At 39.2% G+C, this 19,611-nt stretch overlaps 1 protein-coding gene across 7 annotated transcripts in view; it reads left to right on the top strand.

The window, feature by feature from the left end:
* LOC123606357 (gamma-secretase activating protein) overlaps nt 1–19,611 on the top strand; it is a 90,479-nt gene that overhangs the window by 25,464 nt on the left and 45,404 nt on the right. For all 7 annotated transcript variants that reach the window (XR_006716245.1, XR_006716244.1, XM_045494572.1 and 4 more), the window contains exons 8-12: nt 828–877; nt 10,660–10,764; nt 11,011–11,070; nt 12,027–12,070; nt 14,514–14,599. Coding sequence is in view for 5 of the 7 variants with exons in the window: in XM_045494572.1 (XP_045350528.1) it covers nt 828–877; nt 10,660–10,764; nt 11,011–11,070; nt 12,027–12,070; nt 14,514–14,599 (345 nt within the window). In the remaining 2 variants the exon portion in view is untranslated. The remainder of the gene's footprint in view (nt 1–827; nt 878–10,659; nt 10,765–11,010; nt 11,071–12,026; nt 12,071–14,513; nt 14,600–19,611) is intronic.

The raw sequence follows: 19,611 nt of genomic DNA, 5'->3' as shown, positions 1-19,611 counted from the left end.
AGTAGAATTTGATAGTAGAATTTGAGGACACATACTTGGTCACATTCTACCTGAAATAAGATTGGGACATCCTCTAATGAAGTTTTTTTCACTTTGGATGGGGAGGGTAGCAGAGAAGGGACAAAATCCACTCGTGGATCTTACCTAGTAAGCCATCTTTCATGTTATAAAATGAAATTGCTGATTGATAATGGGAAGAACAGGCCTGGGGGTGTTAGGTTCATGTTCATTTTCTATGCTCTTGACCAATTATCTATCTCCCATTTTTGTACCTAGTCTGGCAGAAGGTTAAGTATGGCTAATTCTAGATTGCTTCCTGAGAGAAAGGGACCATCCACAAATCTACCTAAATTGCTGAGAGTTCTCTTATTGTGAAACTGATCCCTGTAAAAATACTCCCCAATATCTTGTATAATGAGTTTTCTCCCCATTATTTTCATATGATATTTTCATATGATATTTGGAAATTGGAGATAAACCCTGCCAAAGGAACCCCTGTTAGCTCCAAATAAGACTGATGGTGCAGGGGAGGCCAACATTTGAGGGAACCCAGGGGAGCAGAAGGGTTAAATGTCTCATCCATTGTTGACATTGAGGAGCAGAGTAAATGCTAGATTTGCAATAGACTATGGAGAGAGGCTGGAGAAAGGTGGGTTTTGTTTTGCACTTATATTATGAAATTGCTCTCTGTGATAATACTATTTTTCCAGCCAGTTGATTCATCTGCATTGCTTTTATAAATAAACGGTCACCACTGTTAGGTGTAAAAAGGTGCTCATAATTTTCATAAAGGTTAAACTGTCTTTCTTTTGTTTATCTTTTTAAAGATATCGAAAAGTTTCATATCCAAGTCATCCAAGAAGATGGAAGTAGAGTGGTAAATATTTGAAATTTCTCTTGCTTCACAGTTTTTTCCCACAGAGTGACATTTCTAGACTGTTAAGGGTAGAGTAATGTTACAGACACACACCATTTTCTTTATTCGACATCTTTCAGATTACAGACTTGCTGTTGTAACATGTGAAATAATGTGAGATCTATGAAGGAGTTAATTATCTCCTTTATCTTGACCTCACTGTCCAATCTCAGTCTCCTGAGATAACTCATGACAGCCTGTGTGACTCTTCCCACACCTTTACCTTGCTCATACAAACATACACATATGCAGGAATTCAGTTGTTTTTACCAAAAGAGAATCTATTAATTTGCCATTTTTGTTTTTGCTTTTTACTTAGTATATCAGGGCTATCCCCGTAGGTTTTTAATTAGGAATGTAACCTTTTCCACTAATTTTTATGCATACAGAGAATAAATGGGATCATAACATATATGCTGGGGGATAATACAGTTCAAATTTTTTTTTCCTTTTTTCTTTTTCTTTTTCTTTTTCTTTTTTTTTTTTTTTTTTGCTTGTATGCTACTTCTCCCTTGTGTTTTCTCCTCTAACTTTTGTCTACAACCTATTATGTGTCCTTTCATGCTGTTCTTCATATGTGTATATATCTTATCCCCACCCCTGACACACCCAGAGGTTTGTTTATTATCCACTCCTTCCTTCTACAACTTTGTGGCATTACCTACAAGTCAACCTGAATATGTCAATTCATTCTTTTTAGAAACACATAATAGTCCCCGGCATGGATGTACGCAACTTCAATCATTCTCCCATGGATGGCCACTTTTTTTTTTTTTTTGAGTAAATAAATATCTTTTATTTATTTATTTTTTAAATATATGAAATTTATTGTCAAATTGGTTTCCATACAATACCCAGTGCTCATCCCAAAAGGTGCCCTCCTCAATACCCATCCCCCACCCTCCCCTCCCTCCCACCCCCCATCAACCCTCAATTTGTTCTCCGTTTTTAAGAGTCTCTAATGCTTTGGCTCTCTCCCACTCTAACCTCTTTTTTTTTTTTCCTTCCCCTCCCTCATGGGTTTCTGTTAAGTTTCTCAGGATCCACATAAGAGTGAAAACATATGGTATCTGTCTTTCTCAGTATGGCTTATTTCACTTAGCATCACACTCTCCAGTTCCATCCACGTTGCTACAAATGGCCATATTTCGTTCTTTCTCATTGCCATGTAGTACTCCATTGTGTATATAAACCACAATTTCTTTCTCCATTCATCAGTTGATGGACATTTAGGCTCTTTCCATAATTTGGCTATTGTTGAGAGTGCTGCTATGAACATTGGGGTACAAGTGCCCCTATGCATCAGTACTCCTGTATCCCTTGGGTAAATTCCTAGCAGTGCTATTGCTGGGTCATAGGGTAGGTCTATTTTTAATTTTCTGAGGAACCTCCACACTATTTTCCAGAGCGGCTACACCGATTTGCATTCCCACCAACAGTGCAAGAGGGTTCCCGTTTCTCCACATCCTCGCCAGCATCTATAGTCTCCTGATTTGTTCATTTTGGCCACTCTGACTGGCGTGAGGTGGTATCTGAGTGTGGGTTTGATTTGTATTTCCCTGATAGGGAGCGACATTGAGCATCTTTTCATGTGCCTGTTGGCCATCCAGATGTCTTCTTTAGAGAAGTGTCTATTCATTTTTCTGCCCATTTCTTCACTGGGTTATTTGTTTTTCGGGTGTGGAGTTTGGTGAGCTCTTTATAGATTTTGGATACTAGCCCTTTGTCTGATATGTCATTTGCAAATATCTTTTCCCATTCCGTTGGGTGCCTTTTAGTTTTGTTGGTTGTTCCTTTGCTGTGCAGAAGCTTTTTATCTTCATAAGGTCCCAGTAATTCATTTTTGCTTTTAATTCCATGCCTTTGGGGATGTGTCGAGTAAGAGATTGCTACGGCTGAGGTCAGAGAGGTCTTTTCCTGCTTTCTCCTCTAGGGTTTTGATGGTTTCCTGTCTCATATCCAGGTCCTTTATCCATTTTGAGTTTATTTTTGTGAATGGTATGAGAAAGTGGTCTAGTTTCAACCTTCTGCATGTTGCCGTCCAGTTCTCCCAGCACCATTTGTTAAAGAGACTGTCTTTTTTCCATTGGATGTTCTTTCCTGCTTTGTCAAAGATTAGTTGGCCATACATTTGTGGGTTTAGTTCTGGGGTTTCTATTCTATTCCATTGGTCTATGTGTCTGTTTTTGTGCCAATACCATGCTGTCTTGATGGTTACAGCTTTGTAGTAGAGGCTAAAGTCTGGGATTGTGATGCCTCCTGCTTTGGTCTTCTTCAAAATTACTTTGGCTATTCAGGGCCTTTTGTGGTTCCATATGAATTTTAGGATTGCTTGTTATAGTTTCGAGAAGAATGCTGGTGCAATTTTGATTGGGATTGCATTGAATGTGTAGATAGTTTTGGGTGGTATTGACATTTTAACAATATTTATTCTTCCAATAAGAAATGTATTTCTCTTTCTCATTTCTATTTTCTCTTTCTCATTTATTCCCATGAGCAGGGAATGTCTTTCCATTTCTTTATATCTTCTTCAATTACCTTCATAAGCTTTCTATAGCTTTCAGCATACACATCTTTTACATCTTTGGTTAGATTTATTCCTAGGTATTTTTATGCTTCTTGGTGCAATTGTGAATGGGATCAGTTTCTTTATTTGTCTTTCTGTTGCTTCATTGTTAGTGTATAAGAATGCAACTGATTTCTGTACATTGATTTTGTATCCTGCAACTTTGCTGAATTCATGTATCAGTTCTAGCAGACTTTTGGTGGAGTCTATCGGATTTTCCATGTATAGTATCATGTCATCTGCAAAAAGTGAAAGCTTGACTTCATCTTTGCCAATTTTGATGCCTTTGATTTCCTTTTGTTGTCTGATTGCTGATGCTAGAACTTCCAACACTATGTTAAACAACAGCGGTGAGAGTGGGCATCCCTGTCGTGTTCCTGATCTCAGGGAAAAAGCTCTCAGTTTTTCCCCATTGAGGATGATATTAGCTGTGGGCTTTTCATAAATGGCTTTTATGATGTTTAAGTATGTTTCTTCTATCCCAACTTTCTGAAGGGTTTTTATTAAGAAAGGGTGCTGAATTTTGTCAAAGGCCTTTTCTGCATCGATTGAAAGGATCATATGGTTCTTATCTTTTCTTTTATTAATGTGATGTATCACGTTGATTGATTTGAGAATATTGAACCAGCCCTGCATCCCAGGAATGAATCCCACTTGATCATGGTGAATAATTCTTTTTATATGCCGTTGAATTCGATTTGCTAGTATCTTATTGAGAATTTTTGCATCCATATTCATCAGGGATATTGGCCTGTAGTTCTCTTTTTTTACTGGGTCTCTGTCTGGTTTAGGAATCAAAGTAATACTGGCTTCATAGAATGAGTCTGGAAGTTTTCCTTCCCTTTCTATTTCTTGGAATAGCTTGAGAAGGATAGGTATTATCTCTGCTTTAAACGTCTGGTAGAACTCCCTTGGGAAGCCATCTGGTCCTGGACTCTTATTTGGTGGGAGATTTTTGATTCAATTTATTCGCTGGTTATGGGTCTTTTCAAGCTTTCTATTTCCTCCTGATTGAGTTTTGGAAGAGTGTGGGTGTTTAGGAATTTGTCCATTTCTTCCAGGTTGTCTAATTTGTTGGCATATAATTTTTCATAGTATTCCCTGATAATTGTTTGTATCTCTGAGGGATTGGTTGTAATAATTCCATTTTCATTCATGATTTTATCTATTTGGGTCATCTCCCTTTTCTTTTTGAGAAGCCTGGCTAGAGGTTTGTCAATTTTGTTTATTTTTTCAAAAAACCAACTCTTGGTTTCGTTGATCTGCTCTACAGTTTTTTTTTAGATTCTATATTGTTTATTTCTGCTCTGATCTTTATTATTTCTCTTCTTCTGCTGGGTTTAGGCTGCCTTTGCTGCTCTGCTTCTATTTCCTTTAGGTGTGCTGTTAGATTTTGTATTTGAGATTTTTCTTGTTTCTTGAGATAGGCCTGGATTGCAATGTATTTTCCTCTTAGGACTGCCTCCGCTGCATCCCAAAGCGTTTGGATTGTTGTATTTTCATTTTTGTTTGTTTCCACATATTTTTTAATTTCTTCTCTAATTGCCTGGTTGACCCACTCATTCTTTAGTAGGGTGTTCTTTAACCTCCATGCTTTTGGAGGTTTTCCAGACTTTTTCCTGTGGTTGATTTCAAGCTTCATAGCATTGTGGTCTGAAAGTATGCATGGTATAATTTCAATTCTTGTATACTTATGAAGGGCTGTTTTGTGACCCAGTATATGATCTATCTTGGAGAATGTTCCATGTGCACTCGAGAAGAAAGTATATTCTGTTGCTTTGGGATGCAGAGTTCTAAATATATCTGTCAAGTTCATCTGATCCAATGTATCATTCAGGGCCCTTGTTTCTTTATTGACCGTGTGTCTAGATGATCTATCCATTTCTGTAAGTGGAGTGTTAAAGTCCCCTGCAATTACCACATTCTTATCAATAAGGTTGCTTATGTTTATGAGTAATTGTTTTATATATTTAGGGGCTCCTGTATTCGGCACATAGACATTTATAATTGTTAGCTCTTCCTGATGGATAGACCCTGTGATTATTATATAATGCCCTTCTTCATCTCTTGTTACAGCCTTTAATTTAAAGTCTAGTTTGTCTGATATAAGTATGGCTACTCCAGCTTTCTTTTGGCTTTCAGTAGCATGATAAATAGTTCTCCATCCCCTCACTCTCAATCTGAAGGTGTCCTCAGGTCTAAAATGAGTCTCTTGTAGACAGCAAATAGATGGGTCTTGTTTTTTTATCCATTCTGATACCCTATGTCTTTTGGTTGGCGCATTTAATCCATTTACATTCAGTGTTATTATAGAAAGATACGGGTTTAGAGTCATTGTGATGTCTGTATGTTTTATGCTTGTAGCGATGTCTCTGGTACTTTGTCTCACAGGACCCCCCTTAGGATCTCTTGTAGGGCTGGTTTAGTGGTGGCAAATTCCTTCAGTTTTTGTTTGTTTGGGAAGACCTTTATCTCTCCTTCTATTCTAAATGACAGACTTGCTGGATAAAGGATTCTCAGCTGCATATTTTTTCTGTTCATCACATTGAAGATCTCCTGCCATACCTTTCTGGCCTGCCAAGTTTCAAAAGAGAGATCAGTCACGAGTCTTATAGGTCTCCCTTTATATGTTAGGGCACGTTTATCCCTTGCTGCTTTCAGAATTTTCTCTTTATCCTTGTATTTTGCCAGTTTCACTATGATATGTCGTGCAGAAGATTGATTCAAGTTACGTCTGAAGGGAGTTCTCTGTGCCTCTTGGATTTCAACGCCTTTTTCCTTCCGCAGTTCAGGGAAGTTCTCAGCTATTATTTCTTCAAGTATACCTTCAGCACCTTTCCCTCTCTCTTCCTCCTCTGGGATACCAATTACACGTATATTATTTCTTTTTAGTGCATCACTTAGTTCTCTAATTTTCCCCTCATACTTCTGGATTTTTTTATCTCTCTTTTTCTCAGCTTCCTCTTTTTCCATAATTTTATCTTCTAGTTCACCTATTCTCTCCTCTGCCTCTTCAATCCGAGCAGTGGTCGTTTCCATTTTATTTTGCATATCGTTTATAGCGTTTTTCAGCTCCTCCTGACTATTCCTTAGTCCCTTGATCTCTGTAGCAATAGATTCTCTGCTGTCCTCTATACTGTTTTAAAGCCCAGCGATTAATTTTATGACTATTATTCTAAATTCACTTTCTGTTATATTATTTAAATCCTTTTTGATCAGTTCATTAGCTGTTATTTCCTGGAGATTCTTTTGAGGGGAATTCTTCCGTTTGGTCATTTTGGATAGTCCCTGGAGTGGTGCGGACCTGCAGGGCACTTCCCCTGTGCTGTGGTGTATAACTGTAGTTGGTGGGCGTGGCCGCAGTCAGACCTGATGTCTGCCCCCAGCCCACCGCTGGGGCCACAGTTAGACTGGTGTGTGCCTTCTCTTCCCCTCTCCTAGGGGCGGGATTCACTGTGGGGTGGCGTGGCCCGTCTGGGCTACTTGCACACTGCCAGGCTTGTGATGCTAGGGATCTGGCGTATTAGCTGGGGTGGGTAGGCAAGGTGCACAGGGGCAGGAGGGGCAGGCTTAGCTCGCTTCTCCTTCCGGTGATCCACTGCAGGAGGGGCCCTGTGGCAGCGGGAGGGAGTCAGACCTGCTGCCGGAGGGGTGGCTCCACAGAAGCACAGCGTTGGGTGTTTGCGTGGAGCAAGCAAGTTCCCTGGCAGGAACTGATTCCCTTTGGGATTTTGGCTGGGGGATGGGCGAGGGAGATGGCGCTGGTGAGCGCCTTTGTTCCCCGCCAAACTGAGCTCTGTCGGACGGCCACTTTTTAAAACTCTGTTTTAGGGGCGCCTGGGTGGCTCAGTCGGTTAAGCGGCTTACTTCGGCTCAGGTAATGATCTCATGGTCTGTGAGTTCGAGCCCTGCGTCAGGCTCTGTGCTGACAGCTCAGAGCCTGGAGCCTGTTTCAGATTCTGTGTCTCCCTCTCTCTGACCCTTCCCTGTTCATGCTCTGTCTCTCCCTGTCTCAAAAATAAATATATGTTAAAAAAAATTTTTTTTAAATCTGTTTTATAAATCATCTCAAATGTTTTTCATACCTATATATATATGGTACACGTATTTCTTTGGGTTAAATCCTCAGGGAGGGATAATTGGGTTGATGGATGTATGCATTTAATATATTTCAACAGATTTTGCTAAGATTGCTTTCCAAAACACCTTGTAACAATTCACAGTTTTACAAGCAATGTGTAAGAGAATGCTTTCCCTCTACCCATACCAATCATAGCCACATTTGCCTTTTATTTATTATTTTTATTTTTTTTACGTTTATTTTGAGAGAGAGAGTGCAAGCAGGCAAGGGGCAGAGAGAGAGGGAGAGAGAGGATCCCAAGCAGGCTCCATGCTGATAGGGCAGAGCCTGATGTGGGGCCCGAGCCCAGGAACCAGGAGATCGTGACCTGAGCTGAAATCAAGATCAGATGGCTAACCAACTGAGCCACCCAGGTGCACCTGCATTTGCCTTTTAAAAAAAATTTCCAGGGGTACCTGGGTGGCTCAGTTGGTTGAGCATCAGACTTCTGCTTAGGTCATGATCTTGTGGTTCATTAGTTCGAACCCCACATCAGGCTTGCTGCTGTCAGCCTGTCAGCACAGAGCCCACTTCAAATCTTCTGTCCCTCTCTCTATGCCCCTCCCCTGTTGCACTGTGTCAAAAATAAATAAAGATTTAAAAAATTTTTTCCAATTTAATGGGTTTAAGTTGATATCATTATTTTAATTTGTATTTCCCTTAATGTTACTGGCTATGTGAATTTGTTTTTCTGAAAATTGCCTAATTATATCCTTGTCTGTTTTTTTATTGAGTTGTGTTTTTCTTGACAATTAATGTAACATAATAATGTATTATTGGTATTAGAAATTATTTCCTTCAATATTTAAATAGTCTTCATCAAAATAATCTTCTCTGAAGATTTTAATTTTAAAGTTATATGAACAACATTGAAATGAAAAATGTCATTTATTAATTATGTATCTATGATTGAAATCTCAACTCAAGAGGCTGGCTGGAAAATGACTAGAAAGTAGTCAGAGACAACCATAGAAAGTGGTTGGAGCTCTGGGCCACCAGTGGCATGGATGACAGGACATGGACAGGGCTAGAGTGGTTAGAAAAGAGACCAGAGAGGAAAGGTGAAGGTAGAATCTGAAAGCCAGCAATGTGAGTTTAGAGAAGAGCATCCTCTAGGATTTCCAGGTCAGTGAAATAAACAAGACTAGAAGTGGGTATAGACAGAGGACTGGCTGGTTAGAAGAGAGGCTGAGAACCACGAGAGACACTGCAGAGTGAGGGCCTCTGTCAGCAGCCAACACAGTGTGGCCTCAGCACTCCATCCTTTTGTGCCCTTCTGTGAAGCATCATTGCCCTTATTCTTTAAAGGGTTGGATGACAGCTTCTTAAGGCAGTGTGCAGTTCCATGCATTCATCACATCCTGCAATAGGTAGGCAGTGTTGTAATTATCCCCATGTTTACAGAGAATACAGCCAAGGCTCACAGAGGTGAGGTAACTCCAGAGAGGGGCAAAATTGAGATGTGAACTTGGGTTGCCACACTCTGATGATCATTTTCTTGCCAGTATATTCCTCTGTGAGTCCCCAAATCTCTCCTAATTTAACAAATTTCAGAAAAAATGGAAATAAGATGGGCTCCCCCAAGTTAAGAATTTTGTTGAAAGTATGAAGGTGTTGAAGGGGAGTGCATACTCATTGGGGTAGACTTATAGGATTAGTTAAATGTAACTGTAATAGAAATATGCCAAAGTACGAGGATGTGGAGAAAGGAGAACTGTCTTGCACTGTTGGTGGAATGCAAACTGGTGCAGCCACTCTGGAAAACAGTGTGGAGGTTCCTCAAAAAATTAAAAATAGACCTACCCTATGACCCAGCAGTAGCACTGCTAGGAATTTACCCAAGGGATACAGGAGTGCTGATTCGAAGGGGCACATGCACCCCAATGTTTACAGCAGTGCTATCAATAATCGCCAAATTATGGAAAGAGCCCAGAAGTCCATCAACTGATGAATGGATTAAGAAGATGTGGCGTGTATACATACACATATACACGCACACAGGAATACAATTTGGTGATGAAAAAGAATGAAATCTTGCCATTTGCAACAATGTGGATGGAACTGGAGGGTATTATGCTAAGCAAAATAAGGCAGAGAAAGACAGATATCACGTGGTTTCACTCATGTGGAATCTGAGGAACTTAACAGATAGGGGAAGGTAGGAAAAATAAGATAAAAACACAGAGGGAGGCAAACCATAGGAGACTCTTAAATACAGAGAACAAATTGAGGGTTGATGGGGGTGGAGAAAATGAGTGATGGGCATTAAGGAGGGCACTTGTTGGGATGAGCACTGGGTGTTGTATGAAAGGAATGAATCACTGGATTGTACTCCTGAAGCCAAGACCACACTCTACGTTAACTAACTTGAAAATTAAAAATTAAAAAAAAAAAAGAAATATGCCAGAGTACCATAGAAATACAGAGGTAGTGACTTTTGCCTTGGTTTTGGGGACAGGTGAAGGAGGGCTTTGTACAGGAGGCAGTGCCTAAGTTAGGCCTTGAAGGATGTGTAGTAAAGTATTGCTTGAAGGATGGGCAGTATCACCATACTCACTGTGGAAGAGATAAAGGTAAGAAGCATGGCATGAATACTTTATGGCCAATCTGGGATTGTTGCCCAATACCCCTCACCCCTAGGCCTGAGTTCTTTCCTTGGCCTCACAGCTACTGCCTTTGGTAGTAGTCCTTTTGTCTGCAGATACCTGAGTGGATTAGGTGCAGAATGGGAAACTCTGAACCTTCTGTTAGCCTAGGTATTGATTTGTGGTAGGTGTGGCCTTGCCTTCAACAGCCCTGGCCTATCTGGCAAACTAGGGATAAGAATAATATTGCTTATTATAAAATGGTTGGAAAGAGTAAGTAATGAAATAATGCCTTAAATCTTTTCTGGAAAGGCTTTCCATGTATATGTGTTGGGGATCAGGGACTGCGAAAAATAAACCGTGGCAATATCTGTATGTATTATAAAGATAGAATATGCAGAATAATAATGAAATCCAGATATAGTCTCCTTTAAAATAGTTACTTATTTCTAAAATCTCTTTGCCTCTTTAGGTAATTAAAGACTCTGGTCATCTCCCGAGAGAGAGAGTAGCTGAGGATTTTGTTTGGGCTCAATGGGATATGTCAGAGCAGAGATTATACTACATTGACCTAAAGGTAAAAATGAGTCCACTGGCCTCCTTTCACAGGAACAATTTAATTTTGACATTATCATTGTTATAATTACTGCATTTTCATTAATGGGGAAGTCAACGAAGGTTTATTAAAAACGTGAAAAGGTTTTCATCACTGTTTGCTTCTTGGTTGCTTCCTTTTCACTCTCCCTCTCTTTCTTTTTTTTTACTAGTGTTTTTATTGTTTTTTTAAATTGTGATTTGTCATTTATCCTGTTTTTTCTTCTAGAAATCAAGGAGTATTTTTAAATGCCTCCAGTTTTCTGCTGATGAGAAGTTTAACTTAATGGTAAGTCTAGAGAATGATTGGACTATAGGAAATTTTATAACGCATGGCCTCCTTTTAAAGAGAGCTGTTATCAGAAAGAGCATCTTAGACTTCTTGTTGCATTAGTCACTTGTATGAGCAAGTAGCACATTTCTTGCCTCTTAAGGCTTCAACTCTATAATATATACAATTAATATAGGTGATGAGAAGAGCACATAGGAAATTTCTGCTAACTGAATGTCTCTCATTAAAGGAACAAGTATATAAGTGAGGTCTAGTAGAGGGTAATAGGAATTATCTATAGTAGATAGCTTTAAATAATTACAAGTCATTTGACCCAAAAAGACTTGTGAGGATAGTGAATTTGAGTATGGAGTAAAATGTCAGTGAGAGTGTATAGTCTGATTAGTAAAAATCTAGCATCACTCTTGGCAAAGCCATTTGGAATGCTAGTCTCATGAGGAGGAATTAATAAGTATCTTTTACCTGTGATGGATAGAATGTTATTCTTCTTCCCTAGGATTAATATTGGTGTCTAATATAGATTGATATCATACTGTTACAAGAATTTCATTTACTCCACCTGCCTTTTTTTTTTTTTAAACTCATTCTCCTTCTAAAGACACCCAGTCTTTCCCTCTGTACATGGTCATCTGTGTCTTGTAAAAGTCTACCCCTACTGACTGGCTTATTATATAACCTATTTATGATACTCAGATCCGAGGCAAAGTTTGCCAAGTATTAGCCCTTTAAGAAATAAATATACACCAAGCTTGTGATTGTATGTAAACGCCAGAATATTTCCAGTGGACTTCCTGTGCTGTGGATTTAGGAGATAATCTCTGAAGATAATGATGGTTAAATAAATAGGTTCTTCATCAAAAGGCAAGCACAGCATTGTCAGACTTGCTCTGGGCTCAGAACTATCAACGCTTAATGTTGTTTTTTGGTTTATTTTCTCATGATTTTTTTGACAGTTTGAAGCACCCTTGGATATAACATTAAGTGACTCAGGATTTAAGTAAGTTATTCATAGTTTACAACTAATTTTTATAGACACTTGTGGGCAGAATGTTTATACTTATATTTAATCTGTGGTATACAGATAAAAGGACAGTTCAGTATTCCGTGTGTGTGTGTGTGTGTGTGTGTGTGTGTGTGTGTGTGTGTGTGTGATTTTTTAGATTTCTGTCCTCTATAGGGAACATAAACGACTTTATCAAGCACAAACACAGGGTTTTTCATGTAAAGTCAATCATATTGATTTTTTGTAGCCACTTATTTCTGTAGGATGTTTCCATTTATTTTGATCTGTGGAAGTGCTCTTCTCCCTGTGATTCAATAAAAGGATTTGATGAATCAGGGAGGGCTGCATTTAGAATCCAACATCAAAACCCTTTCCTTGTTGCCATCAAAGAGGATTGTAGCTTAGTTTTATCTGTTGCATTGCTATTTGTTTTCCTTTTTACACAAAAGGTGAGCTTTTCCCCCCCCAGACTATTTTACACATAGTAAAAACATGAACACTTTTGAAAAAATAGGCAGAAGCCCACTAGTGCACAGAAGAAATGAAAGTTGTCTTGAATTACACTACTGATAAGCCTAAACTGTTCTATATTTCAGTAGCTTTATTTCATCACATAGGAACACTCAGTTGTACTTATTTTGAAACAGTGTATGCAGCACTCTCATTAGAAAAAAAGTTACATCACTTTCAACTTCTGTTTTTATGTATTTTTTTCTCTATTGCCAGGACCATGCCATTTCTGTATGGTAGGTTTTTTTTTTTTCTTTTTTAAATGTTTCTTTATTTTTGAGAGAGAGGCAGAGCGTGAGTGGGGGAGGGGCAGAGAGAGAGAGGGAGACACAGAATCCGATGTCTGGTCCGAAGACACAGAATCTTATCAGCACAGAGCCTGATGAGGCATTTGAACCCAGGAACTGTGAGATCATGACATGAGCTGAAGTCGGACACTTAACTGACCCACCCAGGTGCCTCCTGGGTTTCTTTGTTTGGTTGGTTGTTTTTTTGTTTTTTTTTTTAATCATGTTTTTAAAGAACTTTTTTTTCTTTTAATTTTATTTTTTATTTTTGTAAATTTACATCCAAATTAACTAGCATATAGTGCAATAATGATTTCAGGAGTAGATTCCTTAGTGCCCCTTACCCATTTAGCCCATCCCCCCTCCCACAACCCCTCCAGTAACCCTGTTTGTTCTCCATATTTATGAGTCTCTTCTGTTTTGTCCCCCTCCCTGTTTTTATATCATTTTTGTTTCCCTTCCCTCATGTTCATCTGTTTTGTCTCTTAAAGTCCTCATATGAGTGAAGTCATATGATATTTGTCTTTCACTGACTGACAAATTTTACTTAGCATAATACCCCCCAGTTCCATCCACGTAGTTGCAAATGGCAAGATTTCATTCTTTTCGATTGCTGAGTAATACTCCGTTGTATATATGTATCACATCTTCTTTATCCATTCATCCATCGATGGACATTTGGGCTCTTCCCAAACTTTGGCTATTGTCGATAGTGCTGCTATAAACATGGGGATGCATGTGCCCCTTGGAAACAGCACACCTGTATCCCTTGGATAAATACCTGGCAGTGCAATTGCTGGGTCGTAAGGTAGTTCTATTTTTAATTTTTGGAGGAACTTCCATACTGTTTTCCAGAGTGGCTGCACCAGCTTGCATTCCCAGTTTTATAGAACTTTTAAACAAAAAGGCCCACATTATCTACTTAAATTTCTCAGGAACAAGTCTCTACCTTGGTGGGTATGTTATAGCAGTTACTATCCTTTATGAGGGAACTTTATTTTTTATTTTTAAAAAATTCTTCCTATTAAGGGTGTCTGGGTGGCTCAGTCAGTTAAGCATCAACTCTTGATTTCAGCTCAGGTCACAATATCATGGTTTGTGGGATCAAGCCTTGCATCAGGCTCTGTGCTGACAGTGTAGAGCCTGCTGGGGATTCTCTAACTCTCTTTGCCCATCTCTCCCTCCCTTCTTCCTTCCTCTCTCTCTCATAAATAAATAAATAAATAAATAAATAAATAAATAAATAAATAAATAAGGAAGCAAATAAATATAAAGCAATGAAAAGATTCTTATTCAAGTGTAGTTGACACACAATGTTATGTTAGTTTCAAGTTTACAACATAGTCCATTATTCAATGCTCCCTGCGTTAAGTGAAAGAGGAAACTAGTTTTTTTTTTAAGTTTATTTATTTATTTTGAGGGAGAGAGAGAGAGCAGGGGAAGGGCGGAGAAGAGAGGGAGAGAATCCCACACAGGTTCCACACTGCCAACTACAGAGCCTAACATGGGGCTTGAACTCACAAACTGAGATCATGACCTGAGCCAAAACCAAGAGAGCCAAAACCAACTGAGCCACCCAGGCACCCCAAGAGAACTAATTTTTAAAGGCATTCACAGTTTCTTATGCTTTATGTTTTTAGACTTGTAAACTTTGGATGTGATGATCTTCAAGACCAAGAGAACTTATCGAAACACCTGACCCTGTGCGTTTTTACCAACCATACAGGTAGAACCAGGATTATATTTATCAATTTATTCAATTATACTTGAGTTCTACAAAAAATTTAGTCATTGTTTAGATATATGGATCCTTAAAATATAATAGAGCCACAATCTTACATAAGTGATCCTATGGATACTTATCCAGTGTATCAAATTGTCTTCTCCACTCCAATTTTATACATCTGTTGTCTGCATAAAGGAAGCCACAGTCAGCAGGGTTATTTTTTTGTGCTTTTTAATAGAGGGGATGGATTCGTATGTAATCAATCTACATTTTCTCACCTGTTCCGTCTTTTAACAAATGTCATACAATTATGAGGATGCTTTTTGTGTCAGGCCTACTAATATATTTGGACTCTAAACCTATGTACCAGGCTGCTTTAAGAGCCATTCTAGAACTTACTGAGCTAGCAATCAAAGCTTGACATAAAGTTATTAGTGTACTGTAAGCCTCTACAAAGTCAACACTAATAACTAAATTTGATAGCCATTTTTAATACCCTAGCTTGAGTAGACAGTTACCACTGAGTTAAGTAGCACTTGGAATAAAACTGTATTCCTTTAAAACCAGATTATGTGGTATTCACTAAGCCAATGTTTATGGAGACTTACCGTATGCTAGGTATTGGAGAAATGATGATGAGAAAAAAATGACCTAATTTTCATTAGTAAAATCCACTATTTGAATTTTAGACATTAAATAAGTGCACACAGAGTATTTCAATAGAATCTTGATAAACTGTAGGAATTAGGAAGTCATGAGAGTGTATGATAGAAGGTACTAATATCTTCAAATATGTTCTAGTTCAGCTAGTCTGTCCCTGTGCTCTTACCCTCCAGCACGTTCTGTCTTAGTCCTGAAAAGTGTCTGCTTTCCCACCTCACTCTTTCTTAGCCTCTCCCAGTTTTTCCTGTTCATCCCAGGTCTCTCTCAGGCACAAAGTCCCTCCATAAACCAGTCTTGAGAGTTTAGGAAGGCAGGGATATTTCACGTGAGACTTGGAGGGTGTAAATGAGCTAAGAACAGTGTGACTGAAGTAGAGGGAGCAAGGGGGAGAGAACTGTGGCGGAGAGGTGGCTTGAGCCAGGTTACGTAGGGCCTTGCAGACCATGAACGACTTTATATTTTTATCCTGAGTCTAAAGTCATTAAAGGTCTTTTTTTCTTCTTTTGACATTTTATTTTGAGAATGCCCAAACATTACAGAAAGTCTCAAGGACAGAATGAACATTCATGTACCTTTTACTTAATTGTATCATTTACAGTAGTTGCTTGATCACTCTCCCCAAACACAGGTACCATTTTCTTCCTTTTGACTAAGCCATTCAAAAGTAAGTTGCAGACACCCTGACACTTTTTTTTTTTTTTTTTTTTTTTTATTTTTTTTAATTTTTTTTTTCAACGTTTATTTATTTTTGGGACAGAGAGAGACACAGCATGAACGGGGGAGGGGCAGAGAGAGAGGGAGACACAGAATCGGAAACAGGCTCCAGGCTCTGAGCCATCAGCCCAGAGCCCGATGCGGGGCTCGAACTCACGGGCCGCGAGATCGTGACCTGGCTGAAGTCGGACGCTCAACCGACTGCGCCACCCAGGCGCCCCGACACCCTGACACTTTACATTATTTAGCATGTATCTCCTTAGGTTAAGGACACTCTTTAACATAACCTCAGTTCCATTATCACTGAAAAAAATGAATTACACTAATCAGTAATAATTTCATATTCAAATTTCCATAATTATTTCAGAAAAGTCCTATATGTGTTTAGATTTCTATATATGTTTGTATATGTGTTATATATTTGTGTGTATGTATAAAAATGAATATATGTGGTGTGCATCATTTTTAAAGTCAGGATCCCATCAAGATTTGTTATTATATTTGGTTATGTCTTTGTAGTCTCTTTTAATGTAGACCACTCCCCTCCTCCTATCCTCTGTCCCCGCCCCCTGTTTTTTTGTATTTTTTTTCCCCTACAACATTGATATTTTGAAGTGTCCAGGCCAGTTACCCTGCATTCTGGATTTGTCTGTTTCCTTGTGGAAGTATTTAACGTCTTCCTCTGTCTTCCACATTCTCTGTATGTTGATAATTAGACTGAAAGGCATCGTTACGTAAGTTAAAATTTTTTCATAAGAATACTTCATGGGTAATATTGTGAAATTTACTCGCACCAGATGGGGAGGCACATAATGTCAGGATGTCCTACTACTTGTGATGCTAAGTTTGGTCATTTGGTCACGTGGTAACCACTGCCTGTCTCCCTTAAAAGGTACATTTTAATCTTTGCAGGAGTAACCTGTGAGCTATTGTAGTATCATGTGACTGCCTTAGTCCCCAACAGCTTTTTACTTGGCACTCCTTGATGCTCCTTCACTGAATGTTGTGGTTTTTAAGTTTTTATTTATTTATTTTAAGAGAGAGAGAGAGAGAGAAAGAGAGAATTCCAAGCAGGTTCTGCACTGTCAGCCCAACGTGGGGCCTGAACTCACATACCATGAGATCAGGACCTAAGCCAAAGTTGGACACATAACCGACTGAGCCACTTAGGTGCCCCTTCACTGAAGTGTTTTAAGCGGGCAGTGATGTGATCAGATATGTATTTTTAAAAGATCGCTTGCTGCTGTGTGAAGAATGGATAGGAGGAGGCAAGAGAAAAAGTAGGGAGATGAGCAGTTAGGATGAGGTTATGGTTGTACATTTGGGAGGAGGATGGCTTGAACTAGGATGGCAGAGGTGGTAATTTGGTGGGTTTGAGATGCATTTGGAGATGGAACTGAGAAGACTTGCTATCAATTAGCTGGAAAGGAATAGTTCTCAGGTTTCTCACATGGGTGAACTGTGGTGCCATTTACTGAGGTATAGTGGCTAAGAGGTCAGGCTTAGAAAGAGAGATTGTGAGTGTTGTTTTGGACATGTTAACTAAGAGATCTGGGACTTAGAAGAGAGGTCGGGACTGGACATGAATAAATGTGGAAGTCATTAAGTCTGCAGTTGGCATTTGAAGTCATGGGAGGGGTATAGGGTCAAAAGGGAAGAAGCTTAGGAATAAGATCTGAGAAGCAAAATATATAAAGATTGGGTGGAATATCCAAAGAAAAAGGAAAAAGAAGGTCTGGAGAGAGAAGGGGAAAAGCAGTTGTTTTACTGTAGCAGCCAAAGGCAGAGGGGGGTTTTACAAAGGGAAATTGGCTAACTGTTACTAGGCAGTGAGCGGTGGAGTCCGTGTGGTCTGGCAGCATGGAGGTTACTGTGGGTGATTGCAGTGAAATCCTGGTTGTGCTGGGTAGTGGCACATGGGAGGTGAAAAAAAATCATAGCAGGTATAGACAAGAGAGGGGCAGCAGCTAGAAGGGGTAGCAAGATTTAGGGAGTATTATTTTTGAGGATGGTAGAGACTCCAGTATGCTTGAATGCTTACATGGTATTTAGTGGCAAGAGAAAAGATGACAACACACAGCAGAGAGGAATCACTGGTACAACGAATTTGCTCGGAAGGTGGGAGGTAACGGGATCCTGAGCTCGTGTGGAGGGACCTGGGTAGGCTCTTCCCTGGTGCTTTATTTTAAATCTGCCAAATATAAACAATCATTTTAGGCTTTCATTCTTTGAAGCTTTTATTCCTTTTCATTTTATTCCCATAGGAATTTCTCACGAACAATAGCAGCTATAACTTACAGATGGGTGATCTATGATGTATCTTATTCAACAAAATGTTGGGTTTATCTGCACCAGAAGGGGAAGAGTCTGCTTTTTTTCCTTTCCCAGCAATGTCTAGGACAGTAGAAAATGAGTCTTGTTCTTCACAGTCAGCTTCGAAATACAAATAAGCCTGTTTCAAATGGGATACGTCCTGATGTAAGATGCAAACAAGCCAGGAAGCATCCTTTTGGTTTTTAACTCAAGCTGTCACCTCATGTATTTCCCAAATTGCTCTTATAAAAATGATTTTTCACCTTTGTAGTTACCAAACAAAAGCCTAGTTCAGTGAAGTAGGAATGGAGAAGGGAACAGATAGTCTAATCCCTATATGGCTCCCTCTGTACCAGAGAGCTTAAATTTCCTTGGGTGTGGAAACCAGAGAACAGGGTTCATGAAAGTGAATGCTGATCAGACTCAGGGTTGTAAACAAACCCAATCTTACATCACTGATGCCATAATAATGTTTGGTGTTCATTTGTCCCATATTGGTCATTAAGAGCTACTCTGTCCTTTCAGCATTGCTTGTTACATGCTCAAAAGCATCTATGTCCTGAATTTTCCTGCCCTAAGAAATGAAATCCACTACCTTCCAAGGAATTAGAGCTGAAAATCTGGATGATGGGGGTGCTCATGAGCGGTGATGGTGGGCAAAAGTGCTGCCACTTATGTATTAAGATTGAGTTCATGCAGATTTTTTTAAAATGTTTTTAATGTTTGTTTATTTTTGAGAAACAGAGTGCAAGCAAGGTAGGGGCAGAGACAGAGGGAGACACAGAATCTGAAACAGGCTCCAGGCACAAACTATCAGCACAGAGCCTGAGGTGGGGCTTGAACTCAAAACTGTGAGATCATGACCTGAGCCAAAGTTGGATGTTCAACCGACTGAGCCACCCAGGCACCCCATAATTAATGCAGATTTTTAAAGATAGTTTATAGCAGGAGGGTAAATCAGAGACTTCCTAAAGCAGTGAAGGAAGGAAAATATTCTTTTCCTAATAGTCCACTCTATAGCTGTACTTCAGTCAGTGGCTGTATTCTTTCTTGTGCACCACCTACTGGGAGGTAGTGAGGGGTGAAAAGTGTAAATTCTCTTTTCCTGTTCATATAATTGCAAGAGTTGCCCTTCACAAGTTCCCAGAATTAGTCTTGTGTTTTAGCATTTTATAGAGCCTTTTACAATGAGATAATTTCCCTTGGAAAACTTTGCCCATAATAGCTTTCATTGTCCAAATAGTTTCCCAAAGGCTAGCCAACTCTGAGATTTTATCTTCATCATTGATGAATATTTATTAAACATCTCTTTCTGGATACAC

This window comes from Leopardus geoffroyi, chromosome A2 (assembly GCF_018350155.1).
Source record: "Leopardus geoffroyi isolate Oge1 chromosome A2, O.geoffroyi_Oge1_pat1.0, whole genome shotgun sequence".
Classification (NCBI taxonomy): domain Eukaryota; kingdom Metazoa; phylum Chordata; class Mammalia; order Carnivora; family Felidae; genus Leopardus; species Leopardus geoffroyi.
The sequence above is the reverse complement of the archived record's forward strand: the minus strand, read 5'-3'. Positions and strand labels throughout refer to the sequence as shown.